At 33.8% G+C, this 20336-nt stretch overlaps 1 protein-coding gene across 1 annotated transcript in view; it reads right to left on the bottom strand.

Moving 5' to 3' along the window:
* The window catches only part of CSMD1 (CUB and Sushi multiple domains 1), a 1056389-nt gene that overhangs the window by 14776 nt on the left and 1021277 nt on the right, over positions 1–20336 (bottom strand). The window contains exons 57-65 of the mRNA XM_050972940.1: positions 17192–17374; positions 14488–14664; positions 13346–13525; positions 11863–12036; positions 10750–10923; positions 7792–7865; positions 4698–4809; positions 3454–3633; positions 1763–1807 (exon numbers count right to left, since the gene is read on the bottom strand). Coding sequence (XP_050828897.1) covers positions 1763–1807; positions 3454–3633; positions 4698–4809; positions 7792–7865; positions 10750–10923; positions 11863–12036; positions 13346–13525; positions 14488–14664; positions 17192–17374 — 1299 coding nt within the window. The remainder of the gene's footprint in view (positions 1–1762; positions 1808–3453; positions 3634–4697; positions 4810–7791; positions 7866–10749; positions 10924–11862; positions 12037–13345; positions 13526–14487; positions 14665–17191; positions 17375–20336) is intronic.

The following is a 20336-nucleotide window of genomic DNA, read 5'->3' as shown; positions in this document are numbered from 1 at the left end:
TTCTCAGGACATGACAATTGGGAAATCCATGGCTTCTCAGTAAAAAAGCTTCCTAACTATTATTTTTAAGACTATACAGAGCACTGAGAACAGTGGAAACCAAACAGAGTAATATAGTTTTTAATTCTCACATGGATATTGTAAGAATTCTTTCGTTGCAACTTAGTCACGTAAAAATGTTTTACTATTGCTTATGAAGGCATTAACTCTGCCAAAAATCCCCAAACAAACAAACAAACAAATTCCAACAAACTAATAAATATAACTTGCACTCTGTTGTCCAAAGGTGAAAAACCAGAACATTAATATATTCTGTTACAGAAACTGTAGTTTACCAATATTTACTTAATTACGTTCAAAATACAAATTGCAAATCAAATTGCATCAAAAGTCAACATAACAAGGTAAAGGAAGCATTTCAAAATACCTAATGTTCAATAACAAGGAGAATTAACAATTTTAAAACACATAATAATAGTGCAGAGCTGTTTCTTGAAAGCCACTTAAAACTTTTTCTTCTTAATTACTACAATTTGTTACAGTTTCACTTTTCTGTTTACTATTATTGATACTTTCAATAACAGCATTTAATTATTTTTAATAGCTTTTAAATAGTAGTTATAAAAACTAGTTACTAAGGATATGATATTGTGTGAATTGATTCTGACACTCTGCATAGTGAATATATATGGAAACGAGGTCTACATTTTAATTTGACATTGAAACTTCAAAACCTGTGTGGTAGCAGATTAATGCATACCTTAGGTGTTTTGTGAGGTGAAGCCTCCAAAAAATGAAGATCGTATATTGATTATAATGAATGAACACTAAATCCTGCTTTATTGTGAGTCTGTAGAAGTAATGTGTTTCAGAAGAACTCATTTATGGATTCGCCTGACACTCTCACTAATAAACTCTCCAGGAAGGTTAATTATTAGCAGAAATACCTTTTCATCCTATCTTCTCTACGGAGTCCTTCTTTGAATTGCCATGAGTGTGAACCATTAATCTTATTTTCCCTGCAGCTTTGCTAAAAATCAAAATATAGAATTGCAAGCTCATTTATTTTGTGACGACTCTGCTTATTGTGGAGTAAGTTAATAAACAAAATTAGGAGTTTCATTTTCTGAATGAGGATTTCTTAGATGCTTTTGTCTATTTTGTCACTGGCAGGAGGAATAGGTTAATTGCATAGATGCTCATGAAGTGGCACAGAAAAGTAACAGTAATGTTTGCCTGCCTTACCACCTGTCTGCTGGCCCACACTGTTTTGGAAACCTTAAAGTGGAGTACATGGAGAGTTTATGTGAAATGATGGCCAAGAATATTTCCAAAATTGGTTTTGGGGTGGGGTTTTTTATATATCTTACAACATGTGCATTGTGAAGGGCAGAACTTTGATTGAAACTAATCCCTCCAATTATAGCATACTCATTATAAGGCTCTCCATTATAGCAATGTCTCTGATATAAAATGTCAAATCTGAGGTTTGTGTATATAAACTTCATCTGTTTGAGAAGAGATTTTTTGCAATTCACAAAATTGGCACTATAGAAATTATAAAAAAGTTCTTTGTGAAAGAATTTCATTGACTAGGTTTCACACGTCACCGGTTATTATGAAAGACCTCAACATTTATATTCCTTGGAAATTAGCAACAAATACTTCACTAAAATATTGGAAAGAGTTTTTTTATCCATAACAATCTTGGGTGTAAATCAATTTAATTTATTTAGATCTAAAGCTCTTCTTGTATACAAACCTGGAGTTTTAGTTATTGTTTCATTAACTTCTCTCACTCCTTTACCTACAAGTAAAAAGACAAATTATCATTTTCATGAACATATTTGTATGGTTTTTGTATTTTTTAAATAAAATTTTAAAACAATACCTGTTGGAGGCAATAATCTTTTATCCAATAGAGTCACTTTTAAAACAGAAATAACTTGTCTTGGATACTTTTCATGTTTAAACCTATCCACTTGCACAAAAAAATCAGTAAATAATGTAGGTAATTAACATTTTTAATGTGGAAAGTTGTCTGGCTAGCTAAGTATTTCATACATTTAGGGCTAAAATGTTTATATCAGTCCCAGTGCTATAAAAGAGAGCCTTATAGAAGGGACAAATTCCATAACTAATTATGAATAACAATATTTTAAATATAGTAAAAAAATGGTTTAGGAAAGACTGATGCACTTATGACACAAACCAGCATGAGCCAGATAGCTTGATTCATATAACAAGATCAGATATCATGGAAAAGAGTCACAATTTTTGAATTAAAAAGGTGCAATTTGCTATATTTCTGGTACACTCAGCAAAGTTATGTCCATTGATCCTGATCAAGGTCAGGACTCATCATCTGGCACACTAGAAAGGATAGTGTCTCATTGGAAGACTTGGTATTGCATATCATATTTTTTTTTTTTTAATGAGCAGAAACTCACTAATTAGACTGATCACATGCTAAGAAAGCACAAAAAGTGTAGGACACTCTATGAGAATTGTACCTAAAGACTGTGACCCAATCTTATAGAGATTTTTACTGCATTTTATCTTCAATAAATAAAATGACCAAAAAACGCCTCAAAAGATATTTTTTCTTAAATTATTAATGATACAGTATCTATGAAAAATCATCCTTTAGCACACAGAATAAAGGTAAGTTCTAATACGTAGATCAAATGATAATGCTGAATCAAGGAAGTCTGCCCTTACATTAAAGAAAAATAACTATTGCCTAAACATCAAAACTATTCAGGACACTTTGATATATTAAAATTAAAAATCATACTGCAAAAACTTTCCCTTGGCATCTATTTTTCCTCTATTCATATTCTAAATAAAACTTTATTTTTACGAATTGAGAACTAACAGCCATGCTGATTTGCATGTGAAGAGCAAATTCAGACCTCATAACTGTATACTTGGATTTACTCTTGAAAACTATATGAAAGTTACACTGATTTAAAAGTAGATTATAGTGCAGAGACTTTTTTCTTTTTTTAGGGTTAATTTTTAATTTATAAGATTTCCTCAGACTAAAAGTATACCATGAAACTAAAAGATAGGATATTAAATAACTTTTCTTGTTCTTATAGAAAATTATATATTAAGCGCTGAATACATTGAAATACTATTTAAAACTGATATATAAAAAAATGCAGCTAAAGTAGTGCATAATATTGTTTAGGTTGTGTTAGCTGTTATTAAGGGTAAACATGTATGTGTTTCTGTGCACTTGCACACCTTTTCCTCTTCCATGAGTTCTAGATGTTATGTTCACTTAGATTTCTTCACCATTTCTTTCATAAAATAAAAGCTGTTGTTTCATGTGTGTCATTGAATAGTAAGTGGAAAAAAATTAATACTACTAAACTAAACAAAAATTTCAGGGAGAATTAATTCAAACCCAGTAGGATCCAAGAAATCACTTGAGTAATGACTTACTTTTACAAATAGGTGATTTTCCTGTCCATTTCATATCTGGCTTACATGTCCGATGCTCTGATCCACCAGCAAGAAAAAATCCTGGCTGACAGGTATACACCAAAGTATACCCTAAAGTAGGAAGATCTATTGCTTTCACATCTACATGGGCTGGTGTTTCTGGCTGCCTGCAAGCATGAGCTGCAAAGGGGGTTTTAGAGTTAGAAAACGTAGTGGTAAGCAGTTTCCATAGAATTAGACAATCCGATTTGAAATAAATGCATGGCAATTCTGGATGGTTTTTAGCAATGTCAAGCAGCTGTAAAAGTAACACTCAGAGTGTATAGTTATATTATTGTGGGATGGAAATGATACTATCGTGTATTTTTAAAGAATAAACCAAAATCAAATCATGCTAGGAATCAGAAAAGAGTTAAAATGAGGGGAAGCACATGCCATTGTACATGATGCAATGATTGGTCCTGTGAATTATTGTCCTGTCACAGTTTCAAGCATCAATACCACTCTGTGTTCTGAAAATTAGAGTGGTTACTGTGATGAATAAATGCAATTCAATTGAAATAAAGGTTCCACAAGAATGTTTTGTCATAGGGCATCGACCATAACAGATTTGGTTACTCAGTATGCTTCTTTCTTTGTAACAAATGGTGCTCGATTATAACAACCCAAAGATAATTTAAAACAGGATAAGAATCTAAGGTCATTGCAATGAATTACTTTTAGCTTAGGTCAGTGTATTTTAATACAATAGTTATTTGATGTTCTCCAACTCACACAGAGCCATAAGTAATTTGCATAACCACTCACAGCCCAGAAAATATGGGTTTTGCTGAGTTCTAGTTTATCATTCACAAAATACTAGGCAACAAAATAGTTCCATGCATATTTCAGGTCACTTTCCATTCTTTATTAATCCATTACACACACAAAAATATTTCTAGCTTAATTAGAGTAGCTAATGCAGTAAGTTAACTAAACCAGATTTTTTGTAGTAAAACTGATAGAATTATTGTGAACTTCATTTAAAAAAATCTGAAAAATCTTCCTTCAAATAATTACCCCAAATACATCTCTGGTCTTTAAATAAGGAACAACAACAAACAAAAATTTAAAAATATGTTTTAAATTAAGCTACCCATCCTTGTAGTAAATAATTTGTCATGAATTTATGCATCATATGTATCACTTTGCAATTCTTAAAATTGTACACTGTTCTAAGTCATTAGAATAGAAACCAGACTTACGAATGCATTCAGATTGTATGCCACTCCAAGTTAGGTTAGCCAGACAAGAACGAGTGGTGGATCCCTGAATATGATAACCTTTTCTGCATCTGAAATAGACTGTGCTCCCAACCTAAGGATCAAACCAGAGTGTTAGGCAGAAGAAGGATCCATCATGTGTAGTCAGATATCAAGACAGTGAACAGTTAATACAGCTTTTTTCAAAAATAAAAATATCTACTTATTACAGTTTCTAGAGTCGCACTTTTTTTTTACTGTGATGAAATAGTTAAGGAACTGATTCTTTCATGATGTTATTTAAAAGCATTATGTGGAAAAATATTGACTGTTCACATGGAAAATAATTATATTCATACAATTCTGCTGATTAGTTTTTCAGTGTGAGAGAAGCAAACTAAACACCTGAGATGCTTCTTTTTCCTGTATATCACTGCATATATTTTGATAGACCATAAAATCACTTTTAAGGGTTTTTCATTGTGTGATTTGACTAAGTATGGTGTTTTTAGAATGAAAAGAAAAAAACTATGAAGAAGTGTTTCATCTACAAACATATTCACTAGAGAAAACTCCAGGTGAAAACTTCTTACATTGCATTTATTACTATTAAGTTTTATTTGAGATGTTCAGCTAGCAAAAGCCTTCCTATGGTCAAATATGAGATGACCTTTCTCAAAAGAAAAGGTAAAAATAACTGAGAAAATGCTCTTTAGATTTCAACTGGGAATAGAAAAGCATGAAAACTACAAACAAAATTGCAGGTGAGAAATTTTTTTAAGAGAGGAGAAAGAGATTGTGTGGCGAGTTCTAGTAAAATGAACTTATTGATGGTACTGACAAAAATAACCAGAATGTACCTCCAGGTCAAGTTGTTTAATGGTATGGGGCTAATTAGTAAAGCATTACTTTTGTTTTGGATAAAAAATCTTGTCAATAACAAGTAAATAAATAAATAAATTAGACAAAATTCACATTATTGGAAATGATATTACTTTAATAAAGTTACATATCACACAGACAAGTTACAAATGAGTAACTTGATCAATGTAAGAGCTTGCAGTTATAGAAAGGCAGAGAGCTCTGCATTGCAAATGCCATAGAAGGACTTCAATGGAAATTAAAAAATATCATCTTCAAAAGTAGCTACCTGCTATCTATATACTCAATTATATAAAACCTGCTTATCACGATAGATGTTGAGCAAATGAACACCATTTCTCCAAGAAGTAGCTCGGGAAAATCAAGCTTGGTGTTTTTAAAGGTCATATTAGTGATATGGCTTTGTAGACTTATGTCTTTCTAACTATTTTTGAACATATTATTCTCTCTATCCTGTCAGGGACATGCAGTATGTCTTTCATAGGGACTAGAACAGTGTGTGGCTAGTCGTGAGTCTAAGTCATCCTACTTGTGCCAATTCTGCTGTCAGTAATAACGAGATGCAAATCTTTTCTCAGAGCTCCAAAAGACCAAGCAAAAAGTAACAGAGGTTCAAGGTGGTTAAAGAGTTATACTGCTTTTTATTTTACTGGTAAAAGTTAAAACAAAAGCAGCACAATCTTTGTATAATACTTGGATGAAAAACACTGGCGGCATTTATGAGTCACGGTGTAGGGAAGCACAAAAGGCAAAGAATGAATGGGGCAAGACAGGATGCTGGTAGATGAGAAAAGCCTACAAAGATCTGCTGCCTGTCATCACACTGTACTATAAGGAGGAAAGACTGCTGAAAAGTGTTTTATAAAAGCTTGGCTATGTAATACAAATAGGAAGTCCATTAATAATGTATGAAAAACCCCAAAACAATCTAGTTCTGTAGCCACTAGATAGAATTCTCCATGTTGTGGTACAAGATGGCACTCTGAGAGTGAACACATACTGGAGAAAGACTTAATACACAACAGAGGAAGACCTACTATGGCCTCTAGAGGTGAATGGGAAGAGAAGATCAGTTTACTTAAACAGGAATACCAGACAGTAGAACAGTGAATTGGCCAGTCTAATTATTAAAGACAATTGTGAGGCAGATAAAAGAGGGAGAAAAAAGAAAACAATCCCTTGCTAAAATTAGGTGCAAAGATTGAGGTTGTTTTTAAAGAGAAAATGGGGACAGATACAGAATCAAGATGAGACATCAGAAAGGCAACTGCACCTATTACTGGAAGCAGAACTGCCTTGGGCAAGGCCACAAGATATGGCTCAGGGAGAAGTGCCTCAGTATCTGTGAGCCAGGCCGGAGCAGAAGGTGAAAAGAGCTGTCAGCTACAGCAACAAAAGACAGAAAAACTGTAGGAGAGAGAGAAATCAGAGGAACTTACAGAAAGGTTGTTTTGGAAAACAGTTGTACTAATTTGATCACAATGGGCACACTGCCCTAGGCTCAGAAATAAGTAGCAAACCCAAACAGAACTTATTTTAAATTTAAGTCACAGATATTTATACCTGAAAGATTTATCCACACAAAGTTTATCAATCTATATAATGACTGTGAATTGGTCATTGCTGTATCAACGGTTATTTCCTCAGTCACTTTTCTGCCTCTCACTCGTTAAACTAACAACCTGTGAGGAATACGGAGATTGTAGAAAGGGTATTCATCACAGAGAACCTGGACACAACACAGAATAATTTTATCTTTGACTGAACAAAATATAACATGAATTTCTAATTTAGTAAAGCCACTTGCTGACTTTTTTGTCAAGGACTACATGGCCTTTGAATCACACAGGTCTTTGGTTGTTAGGTATTTACTGACTATTCATCAATGTATGAAGGAATTATTATCATAAAGCAAGGTAATTATATTATGTCATATCATATTAGGTAATCAATTCATAAATAGCCTTCTGTACTGAAGTCTCCTAACGGACTGAATGCATGATATATTGCAGGGTTAGAAGTTCTTTCTTTAAGCTGAATGTTTTAAAAAAAGCTTGGCATGAAGAATGAGTTTTTATTAAAAAGACGGTGGAAATTTCTTAAGGTTTGCATCAGACATTTTAGACTACAGATAATGTTTCTCATTAAATTTCTTATGTAATTATTAAACACATTTTCATTTTCAAAAGCTAATAAATAATAATTTAAAAATTACCTCATAACCTCTGGAACTATTTTGTATTCCAAAATGTGGAGTACCAGGGTCAGTACATGTATTGTGAGCTGGATCTAAAGCAAAATGTGAAACACAACACAAATTATTATAGTATGAAAATAATACTCTAAAATTGTTTGCAAAAATTAAATTATTTCATCAATGTCTAGTGATGACAAGAATTCAATTTTTAATTGAATGTGTGTTTTTCTATATATTATGCTAGTATTTGCAATTAAATTACCAGGCAGATCAAAGTAACTTGTTTCAGCACATTGTCATTTTTTAAAAGGTTTTGCAGGTATTTCTGGTAGTGGAGATTTTTCAGTTATGGTTGCATTAATTTTTAGCAATCTTATCCTTTTAAATCTCTTTGAATTCATAGTATATTTCATTACTCAAAATGCAATTGGAATACATAGAAAAATCTTTAGAAATCTTTAACTTTTCTTTATTTCACATCAACAGCTTAATGATAAGTATTTCTAAAATAACACTCTCAAAATAAAACAACCAAAACTCCTCAAACATAAAAAATCTCACAAACTAAGAACCCAAAACCCATTATCAACCTGCTTCTTACAGCAACGAAATACTTTTTATTTTTGTATAGGCTTTTTTCCTATGCCACAAAGAAAGCAAGTTTTTAATGGAGCACCACCTCAGTTGCTGCTGGAGAATAAAATTCCCTCCATGCCAACAGATGCCAACAGATTAAAACTCATTGTTCTGTTTCACAAGAGTAATTTAAAGCAGCCTGGAACTATTTTTTCATTCAGTAATCTCCATGTTCTGGTGATTGGGCTTTGCCCAGTCATTTCCACCAGTCAGAGAGCACAGTGTAGCAAGCACAGGGACTGCAAATGCCTAGTCATGATGACTGGACCTAGGAAGCCCCTCTTCTGCCCTCAAACCCTTGCTTATCTTTCTGTAAGACTACGGGTCACATTTGCCTCAACTCTTACCATTGGACAATTTCCAAAACTCCTAAACCCTGTATAAACACCCTCCTCTGCCCAGCTCAGGAGAAGAGCTGTCACCGAACCCCTTTGCACAAGATACCAAAAAAGACATCTCTGTTAACCTCACACAGCACTTCTGCTCTCTCTGCCTGCATCTGCCAAAGGCACTTAGCAAGCAAAGAGCTGAAAATCACTAATGAGCTGAGAATCACTACAGAGCTGATCTCACTTAAAAGCTGAGCTTGCTGAGATTTCCTGTGGGCCTGGAGCCTGCCTGAGGGGCCTGGACTGGTTGTGCTTAACTGGAATTCTCTGCTTGGGACACCCTTGGCAGCTGTTTTCAGGGAGACTCCAAAAACCCTGGAGTCTCAGCACAGAACTTCATCCAGTGGATTTTTCTGTAGTATGTGATTCTCCCTGGGCAACCAAGTCTGCTGTGTGCTGACACTGAATTAGGAAGAACACATCTTGCGACTATACTTCACCTGTAACAATTTTTAGTTTTCTGTAGAGCAAAAATTGAACTTATCATTTACAATAACATGATATTTCATTTCACTCTTGGCCAACTTCCATTTTTAATATTACCCATCAGTAGAGCATAAAAATTCAACTCGACTAATATTTACCAAAAGCTTCAAAAGTTAGGTGAATGTTGACATAAAGTGTAAGAACAAAAAGCAAACACACTCCTGATGTTGAGATGCTTAAACAGCTCAGGAACTTTTTAAAAATTATCAACAGCTGGAATTCTATTTCTAATAATAGACATGAAGTTGAATTAAATTTTTAAGATAGGTCTCATCTGAAGAACCCAAAGCAGGACTTCACAAATATTCTAAGGAAAATATTGCTACCCAGAAACAGAAAAGTTTCCACTATATGTTTTTTTCAGGTCTAATTCTAGGTATTGTTCACCACTCTTAACCTTCAAATTGCTAGAAATTTTATCTGTAAACATGTTAGATGATCTAGATCTAATATTTTCCTTTTACAGTAACATAAAAACGATGATGTAAAAGAAAAACTTGCATCTTTGATGCACTAACCATGTGCTTCTATATTATACTATATAAAATATAAACAGAAATTGATTATTATGTTTTCAAAGTTGAGTCTTTGCATCAGACCTGAAAATTACCTTTTTTAAGCATTCTTGCCTCTGTTGCAAAATATAGGTGTAAGATGATTGCCCAGTTTGCAAAAACTATAGAGAGAAGTTTTTAATTCATACAAAATAATTCTGTTGTCTGTTAGGTCTTCATTTAAAAATGCAGGCTGCTTTCAATAACCATGATTGCTACCTTTTTTCAGAGTGCTCAGCTCTTTCACATAGCCAATATCTCAGCTACAACAAAATATATAAACGGCCTACAATCTACATCTGAATATGTTTGTCTAGAAATATCAAAGAAATTTTTTTATTATAAAACTAAACTAATTTTCTCTAGCAAGTCACCCCAAGTGGGATCAAATTCTGGTGTCAGTGGGAGTTAAATGTCTGATTGACATAACATGCTAAAAGCCTACCAGTTGTACAACAGTCAATGAGAAACTGAGAGTATTCGGGAATTAATCAGAATTTCAAAGGATCAGAGATGTACAAGTCCTGTTCACAAAGTCGAAAACACTTTGATTAAGGATTGATTCTGAAAAATGCCCTTAACTCTCCAGTGACAAAATCTGGTCTTTAATCTGCCACAGTCTACTGCATATCCGAGAGATTCTAAAAATAGATGGAACAAATTTATGCACTTGCACTTATTGACGTTCTGCATTTCCAGCAGACAAACAGCCCTGTAAATATACAAAGGACTTCATACGTGATTGTGTTTATCCTATAGTATTTATACTCAAAATATAACCTTAGAAACTAGTTATTTTTATATTACACAGATCTTTTCTATACTTGGATAGGTAATTGCTAGATTTATGATAGTGTAATAGTTTATCAAGAATATTCTCAGTAGAACAGGCATAAGTGGTAGTTTATTACCAATGCATGTTGGCTGAATTCCACTCCAAGTGCCATCTGCTTGACAGAATCTTCTTGAAGAGCCTATCAGAATAAAAGGAGGTCTGCATTGGAAGCTAACTTCAGATCTGTAGGTGAAACTTTTTCCATTGAGCCGTCCTTCTGCTGGAGTACCAGGATCACCACAAAACACAGCTGATACATACAAATGAAAAAAAGGTATTAAAATCTGCACATGCTTTAATCTGAAGTATTCTACATTGTTTTATGTGCCAGGCAGGCATACTGGATATGAGGGCAAATGCTCTGTTCATTTATCTGTGTAGGACTGTAGATTTCCTAAATTCTTTAGAGCAATTTAAAATAAATTGTCACTGTTATAGCTTTCGTAGGCATAGAACTTAACCTGGAAAAATAGAGCTTTTAAGTGAGACATTTAAATATTGATTCGATTTGGATGACAAAATAATCCTGAAATAGACAATGCAATATTGCAATGCTTAAAAATAAAACCATTTTTTCATATTGGACACACTCAAATGAGTAGGTTGGAAACTTTGGCCTTAATTAGATAAAAGGGAAAATGTTTATCAGGCTCCTAACAAGATTTCAAGCACTCAAAGAGTTGAGTTGACAGATTTAGAAAATGCTGAAAAATAAATACAAGCAAGATATGAGGGTATGTACTCGCCTTCAGAAAAAAAAAATGCTTAGAAAAGATATGAGCTATGAGCTTAAGGTTAGCATCCTTGTTTTCACCTGTTAATGGAAATGGAAACAGGGAAGAAAATAAAAGGAAAAGTGCAAGGGAATATTTCAGTCATGATCACCACAAGTCAAATTCAGAACATCCAATAGGATTACCAGTAAGGAAAATGGTGATGGGTGCAATTAGGCCACAAGAGATGGGGGTGACTTTTGGGGAAAGGAAGAAGACTGTGACCTTTAATGGGCACAGCCACTCAAATTTCATAACAAGGTAAGCTTTTCAGTACAAAAAAGGAGAATCCTGCAGTAATTCATATATTACCTGATGAGCTGAGTACTTTTAAAATTGTGATTCTGTGACTGTAGCCCAAGAGAACCGATTGTAGCTTTGGTGAAGCCCAACACAAGTGTACCCTGAAAACTTACGCAAACATTGTGGGATGTCTCCCCGCCAAACTCCTCGCCCTTCGCAGGAGAGAATAGCTGTGTTGGACAGCTGATAGCCTTCTGCACAGCTGTAACTCACACTAGCACCCCAACGATAATCAGATCCTTCCACTTTCCCATGCAGTACTGTTGGAGGGGGGCCACAAGTAATAGCTGTGTCAGAAAAGAAAAGTTACAGTTTCAAGAATTTACAGGGTTTATGAAAATGTGATATAATACGCACTCGTACGTTTGAATCTAAAAAAAGGTATTTCAGACTATTGTTGCAACAAAGCATACCTGTGTTGACATAGTGTCTGTAACAGACAGAAAACTACTTTAAAAATAATAAAAAAAAAGGCTCTGGATTTAGGAAGTCCCTGAGTGCTAGGTGGCTATAAGTCCAAAGCGTACATGGCTACCTAGTTTCATTTTTTCCCCTAAATATTCATTACTGATTATTTTTCGCAACCAGTTACTAGCTAGGTAAAGGTATTCAATAAACATTATTTCTTTCAATAAATAAGGTTTTATGATTCTAAATTTCTAAAGATTTGCATTTTCTTTCAAACTAATTTTGCAGCACTATTTAATAGGACTGTTCATTCATCTGCTCATTTTCTAAGGCTTTCCACACACAATGGTAATTAATTTTATTGGTAATTGGGGCTAAGAAATTATTCTGACATTTTCCATCTTCTGATAAGAGTGCCCAAAATGATGAAATCTGGAATGTCCACGTTTACATTTCCACATAATTTCTTTTAACAAAGACCACAACCATAAAATCACTCAGGCAGTAATTCTGATGACAGAAAAATGCAGTCAGTTGAATACATATGCCAAAATTTAATTACTAGGCTAGGCTTAGCTATCACAGTGAAGTGGTGCTAGGTGAGTTGGCAGCCTAGGCCTTCTATAAGCAGAAGATGACCTAGGCTGTTAAATTTACTCCCTTGGCTGCTGAAGTTGTTTTAACAATTTTCACCAGGCTGCCTTATTTGTCATTCAGCCTCATCTCCACTATGACCTTCCTGCTAGCACTTCTAACTAGCTATTTGTGAAGCTTTTTTTTTTGGCTGTTTATGATGACTACACCACTGCAACAAAGGGAATCTTTTACAGAAAGCTTGGTTTGCAGAATCCTGTTACAGAATTTTTTCTATCTAATCCAAGAGAAATGGGTCAAAAATGAAAATGGCTATTACATTCATATTTTTTTTAAGCTGAGCACTTTGACAATCTTTATTGCAAAGTGATTTTCTACTTTAGTCAATAATGCTGCTATTTTGACTGCTATTCTATCACAGCATATGTGCAAAATAAATTCTACAGAAATATTTATCTAAATGTTTTAGTTGCATTTGGAACAGTAATTGTTCCAGAGAATATTTTGATTTTTTTAATAAATAAAAACAGCAGTTTGTGTATATCCCATATGTGTCAAAACAGTACTTGTAAACTGTTAAATTCAAAAGCTCACCTTTGCAAATTGGTTTACTCTGGTTCCAAGTGCTGTCCTTTACACAACGCATGGTAGATGAACTTGCAGGTTCCATCAGATAGCCTGGATTGCACTGATAGCTGACTGTCTTATTAAAGGTAAAATCATTTCCAAACTGAATGCCATTTGCTAATGCACCTGGATCCCCACAGTTAATCACTAGTGAGGAAAAGAAAAAGAGTTTTTTTAAAATAAATATACAACCATGCACACCTAATGCCCTTTCTTTTAGTTAACAATACAAGAAAAAAATGTTTCTGTCAAGAAAATTATCTTTCTGAGGCATTTCAATAGCATGGACCAAATATCATTTTCCTTTAACACAGTTGCCTCATCTGGCATGCACAGGAGCCTCTACAAGTCCTGCAGACTGTTGGTGGTAGTTTTGACAGACATTTTCTCCCTTCATACTGAGATCTTTGTCACATCACGCCTGAAGTTGATGGTGCAATGCAATTCCAGCAGAGTTATGAAATGCTTCCTTTTTCCCCCTTTTATAGATTTCTTTTCTTTTGTGTGTGTGTGCTTATAAAAATACTGATGTACTGTGAGTCTGGCTTTGTTAGTAAAGCCACTAGCCCTGCTTGCCTTGTAGCACTCCTCTGGTCCCTGCTCAGCTTACCTGATGGAATAGCCCAGTCTTCCTGCTCCCTCATTCTTGGTGGTTAGCAGAATGGTGATTGATCAATTCTGACACATTTGGCTTACAACAAAAACTGGCACATTAATGTATCCAATTACACAAACTTTGATTTTGAGCTACCAGAACTTCCTCCTCTAAGCATAAGCCACAGGGAAAAAAAGGAAAAAATGCTAAAGGAAACCCTAAAGGAACAGCTAAATACAGTATTATTCTAAAAAATATTAATATCATCAAATTGACATTTCTGAGGTAAACAAATGCAATAAAATTACCTATGTAGCCATCTCAAGAAGATAGTTCTGGAAGCATCTAGCATGTATTATAAGAGCATGTACGTTTAGATATATAAAAACATTCTGGTATTAAAGACAAGAAAGTGGAAAAATGTGTTATTTATCTATCAAAATAATAATTTTCAATAGGAAGGCTGTATGACTTACAATATTAAAGCTTTCGGGGAAGAAAATTTGTTTCTGACCTGTGCAGTCTGGAGCAGTGCCAGTCCATGTCCCATTAGCAGTACAATGTCTAGTAGTTAACCCTGAAGTTTTGTAACCTTCCCAGCAGGCATAAATGACTGAGCTGGAGAATAATATTCCATCAGTGTATATTATCATACCATTGGCTGGTGTACCAGGGTTCCCACAAGATACAGCTGCAAAGAAGAGATTAAAAAAAAAAATAGGTGACTAACTGGGATTAAAAAAAGGAAAAGAACAACTAGGTTAATAGTTCATCTTTGAAAACAGCTATAGCAAGTTTTACTGAGAAAATATGTAATAGATATATCATTTCTCTTTTAACATTTTATTTCTCTTTGTTAATATTATTGCTTGCATCTGTTTGGTTTTTTTTTTCCTTTTTTTTTAATTCCTGATTCAGATAGTTTGACCTTTTTGTTCTACTCCACTCAGTACAGGTACTGGAACAAATAAGCCTCATTCAGGACTTTCTGATAGACCTGCACCTCTATTTTGCCTTTTGGCACATTTTTCTATTCTCTTCCTGTCTTCTGGTATCTCCTTTTTCAATTGTAAACATGCATAAATAGTAAATTGTGACCTTCTCATTGATTTATTTTTTGAATCAAGAAAAAAACAGACATTTTGTATTGGACTCCATACCTTTTGGGCACCTATATCAATTCTTTAAGGCAAAAATTATGTTTCATATGTCCAAGATTTGATAGCAGCTTAATTACTTTGATTACATGTTGGGGTTTTTTGGAAGATGAGTTTGGTTTTTTTTCTTCCCAGTGGACCAACCCATCATTAAAAGAATTTGGGTTTTTCTTTTGAGTTTTCCTAATAACTTTTCTAGTAACTTGAATCTTTTGAGACCCCCACCTAGAGTACTGTGATTAAAAACAACTATGATTTGCCAATTAAAATATTGTCTACCATTTATGATTGGAATGATGCTTCAATGCTTTTTTAAAATCAACTTTTAATCGCTTTTGAAGTTTAAAACTTTCAAATAGTAAAGAGAAAAATTCAACAGGTTGTAACTAGAAATTGCAGGAATGAATAGATGTTCTCCTCCTAATCTCATTGTTACTTAGAATAAATAGGAAACAATTAAAGGACTACAGAAAAATGGGGAAAAAAAAGGGCTTTTTTCTTGTTTCCTTGTTTTTTTTTTTTTTTTTTCCATTTTCTGGAAAGACAAGGTTAAAGCAAACCTTATGATTAGAGCCAGAAAAAAGCAGCATTTAAAAACACTGATAATTGCCACTGACGTCTGCTGTGCTACTATAGTTAATGTCTTCATGTAAGGCAAGCAGAAAAGATACTGCAAAAATGAAGTTTTCTGCTGAAAATACTGATTCATATACTGATCCTGTGCCCACTGCCAGTTTTAAACAGTTATGATGCTATCTGCATGGACAGAAGATTAGCCTGTGCTGAAGAATACTGCAAAAAAATAATTCTCAGAATAAAAAGTTTAGGTTAAAAAAAAAAAAAGTAACAAACATTTTGTTCTATCTTACATTTTATCATGTAGTTTGGGGACAACAGATACTACAGAATCCATTAATTCTGATGGCTTAGATAAAGCAATTTTTCAAATATTCTCAGAAAATGAGAAGTCATTGTAAAACTGAATTTAAAGTCTTCTATTACTGCTTCCCAATTTTAACTGAACAAAAAAAGTAAAAATTCTTCATTGTGTCTTTATCTTATTTTAAAATGTGATTTCAGAAATATTTTTGTTGCATTTTTTCTGAAAGAGGCAGCATAAAGATATCTCATTAGAAAATAGTCTAACTTCTGTTTAGAAATACACACTTATTTATTAATTTATACTTAATTTATACTTAATTATACTTATACTTTTTTATACTTAATTATATATTTACTTATGCAACTTTATTTTATCATTTATTCAGTCCCTGATGCATAAATATTACATAGAAAGAGAAGATGAGAGTATTTTATTATTACAAAACAGATGACAAATATAGGTATCACTCCATTTTCATATCCTCAATCAAAAGCATTTTTTAACATTTAACTCAGGTGTCTATTATTTATTTTCAGGCTAATTATTTTAAAACTAAAATTATTTTCTCAAAAAATTCTTATAAATATATATTCAAATACTCTAGCAGTTTGGATTTAAGTTTTTAAGCAAAACACGAACTGCTTGTAAACATTTTTAAATCACCTTTCTGCAGAATGTTATGAAAGCATATTTCCGCCTGACAGAATTTCTCAGTCAAAGAATAAGAAGTTATTTGGAAGGTTGTCAATTGTGTTGTTAGCATTCAGGAACACATAATCACGAGAAATGATTATATGCAGGTGCTTTTATTGAAGAGCTCTGGCTGTCAGGGGTACAAACCCAAATCTGACTCCGAGATGGGTTCAGGGTGAACATACTTTTATATTCTACCGTTATATAACTTTCATGTTAATTATTAAACTTGGATTGTTCAATTGTATACATAGATTTCAGCAAGCATATCCTCCTTAGATTAGGAACATACAGTTTCTCGTGGTTCTTCTTATGATTATACAATAATTATTTTTAATTACTAAACAATCATCACATCTAACAATTATATCATTTATCATACTACTTACGCAGGTGAAACACAAAGCTTAACATTTCAGAGTCTATCTTAACATTTTTCCAGGGCCCCACTATCATTATCAAAATGCCAATGTATCAATACCTACCTTCACACACAGGCTGTATACCTGACCAGGAACCATTAAGCAAGCATGTTCTCTCGGCAGACCCTCGCAGTTGATAACCCATTTCACATGAGAAACGTAGCAGACTTTTCGTTTTGAATTCATCCCCTAGTCTAGACCCATGGGCTGGTACTCCTGGATCATCACAAAAACCAGGATTATTTCCTGCAAAACACAACAGGCACAATTATTGGCAGGGACATTATGTGCAAATGTAGTGGCAGTGAAACAACTCTCTTGTGCATACAGCTACTGCATTGTTTCTCTGCAAATATTGGTTACAAATCTAGAAGAGAAAGAAGGTGTTGCAAGACAGAGCTCTCAAAGATGTCCTCGTCAGTCTGATGAATCAGTCAAGTGCTTTATCAAATAAAGCAGCTGTTACAGAGTACTATACAAGATGGTTAAGGAAGTATGGTCTCAGTATTAACCACTTATTATAAATTTTGGTATAAAGTTGTATATCTCATAAATTCTTTTGTGTCTACATTGCAGTTAACGGCAATGTTATCCTTTTTGAATCCACTTTTGAATTATATGTCTAAACTCAAATTCTATTGAAATGATACATTTTGATTTTGGGCTTTGGTTTTATTTTTGGGTTTGTTTTTTATTTTTCAAAATACATGTAAATACTTTAATAAAGTCTGTGTACTGTTAAATGGGTTTTTCTTCATAGGCACCCCTCTCATATATAAGATAAAATCCTAAACAAAGGAAAAAAGTTCTAAATTTTTGAGAAAACTCAAAGAGTTAATTTAGAAATTAAAATTTTCTTATGTCAGAAAGCAGAATTATGTACCATAAGGCTTTAATAACAGCAAGTAAGAGTGGATACAATCATGATTTCACATAAAATGAGGCCAAGACAGTTCCTGAATTCAGGATTAACTTATGGGCTTTGATTGTGTTCACTTTGTATATTACTAGGTTCTTCTAGAATAGATTGCAGTTGTCACGCTGCCCTACAGCATTTGGACCTAGATTTCCTGGTGTAAATACATGCTTGTAAACAGTGTGAGTGTCTTAAGTCAGCTGGCATATTCTGTCTCTCTGTGCACAATAAAACTCACTCTCCAGAGCACAGTGGCTGCCTCCAAACTCACTGTTGAGAATGATCTCCAGCACACACAAATGCATTTGGGCATTGTTTGATGGACTGCCAGGTGTGATGGGTAAAAATTAATCTGCTAAATTAATCTGTCTAAATTATTTTAAAGAGTATAATGGTCTCAAGGATCAAGCACTGTCATCCATGACTTATGCCCTGGCACTGCTAAAGCAGAAATCCAGATGTGGCCTCTGGATGCTATCTGCTTCCATTTACTCAAAGACATTACTATTTCACAGACATTTCTGTCTGCTTAAAATATGTGAAATAGCATGAGGACTGTGATTCAGGCTCCCACTGTGGCATGTTTATGGCATGAAACAGATATATCACATATACTTTGGCTTGTGAACACAAAGGGATTTTTCAGGGCAGAATGATCTATGATTCTGAAAATTTGATGATGTCTCAGTTGCTTAGGGATTTTGCTGAGAGAATTATTCCAGATGAATGACTTGACTTTTTTTTTCTTGGACATGAGTTTTGACTCTGAGAAAATTTGAACTGGGACCATGAAATGTTTTAATCAAAGGTACAGACAAAGGCAGTTATAGTAATATGAAGGTCTAGACCCCTTTTTATTTAGCAATGTATAAGACTCAGGATCCAGTGTTGAATTATCCATTATCCATTTTTAAACAAAAATGTCAGCTATTGCCTAATTCATAGGCTACAAAAGTCCATCATTGCAACAGGTCCCAAGTGAAAACAAACTCAGATCATATTTCTACCATCATAAAAGCATCAGGCATGCAAACATATATTAATATATAATAAAGAAATGAATCCCATTCTGAAAGAGACTACAGGTTTTAAACATTATGTTTGGACTGTTTTTCATATCCCTGAAGTACAAAGGCAATTAGAGTTCTCAGTCAGCCTGGGCACGTTCATTCTTTCACTGACATTATGACAACAAATTATTCATATTGGATTTTGATGGAATAATCTCCTGAATATCTAACTTGGAAAGTGTAGTTCATTTTACAATTCTAAATACCATAGAGAAATGGGACACCTTTTTACGGGGTTTTTTTGGCTTTTTTTTTTTTTTTTTTGTGGGAGGGGGTTCATTGCTTTTTTACATTGAGCCAAGAGAGGTAGATTTTCATTTTCCTAGGGAATCACCTTGCTCTTGAGATGGTGACCTGTTGTGTTCAAAGTTAGAAAATTGAATTCTGCATCAGTAACAATAGTTTAGTTACAGTAGACATATCTTTCCCCCCATAAAACATGAGTACAGGGCTCTTTAATGTTTGCAAATGTCATATTCATGACTGAAAATATCTGAAGAGTCTCAATTATTAGCAATTAAAATTTCTCTCCACCAAAAGGAGATTTTTTCCTAGTGGTGAGAAATATTGGATAACAGCATTAGATTGTTATCTGGCTATTCAAATATTGGTGTAATTTCAGATCTGGGATGTGCTGGATAAAAAGGTGAAAGTGATATAAATGTGAGCTTAAGATAAGCAAGAAAAGGTTTTCTTGTTGTGCAGTGATGCCTTTCAGGTCTAGGCATTGAGACCATGATGGCAGTGAGATCTAGCAGCGTGAGAAGAATCTAAACTATTTCCTTGAACAGCAGAGAACTGAAAAGAAACAGTAGTGATTTAAATTCATTTCCTTTTCTCAGTATTTCAAATTCTGCTCAGAATCCTTGCAGAATCATCCTTGCAGCCCATAAAAGGATCACTTTCAATGAACACTTATTCAGAGCTTTTTGAAAGTACTGAAAATACCTTACACCTATTTAAATTAGGTCAAAATTGAATTGAACCACATTGAATCACATCAGCGCAACAGCAGGCAAGTCCAATAGTTCAAGGGAAGTTATAGGATCATTTAATGAGTAATTATGAACAATTTTCTCACTAGAAATTTTTTGTCTAAAACCATTCAGGTATTTGATTTTTATATACCAAAATGTGTATACATGTTTCCCTCACAAAAGCTATTAACATGCTGTGGGTGTCCCTAGTAGCCAATCCTGGCCTGAACTCTTCACTTCAAAAA

The sequence above is a fragment of the Serinus canaria genome, chromosome 3 (assembly GCF_022539315.1).
Source record: "Serinus canaria isolate serCan28SL12 chromosome 3, serCan2020, whole genome shotgun sequence".
NCBI classification, from domain to species: domain Eukaryota; kingdom Metazoa; phylum Chordata; class Aves; order Passeriformes; family Fringillidae; genus Serinus; species Serinus canaria.
The sequence above is the reverse complement of the archived record's forward strand: the minus strand, read 5'-3'. Positions and strand labels throughout refer to the sequence as shown.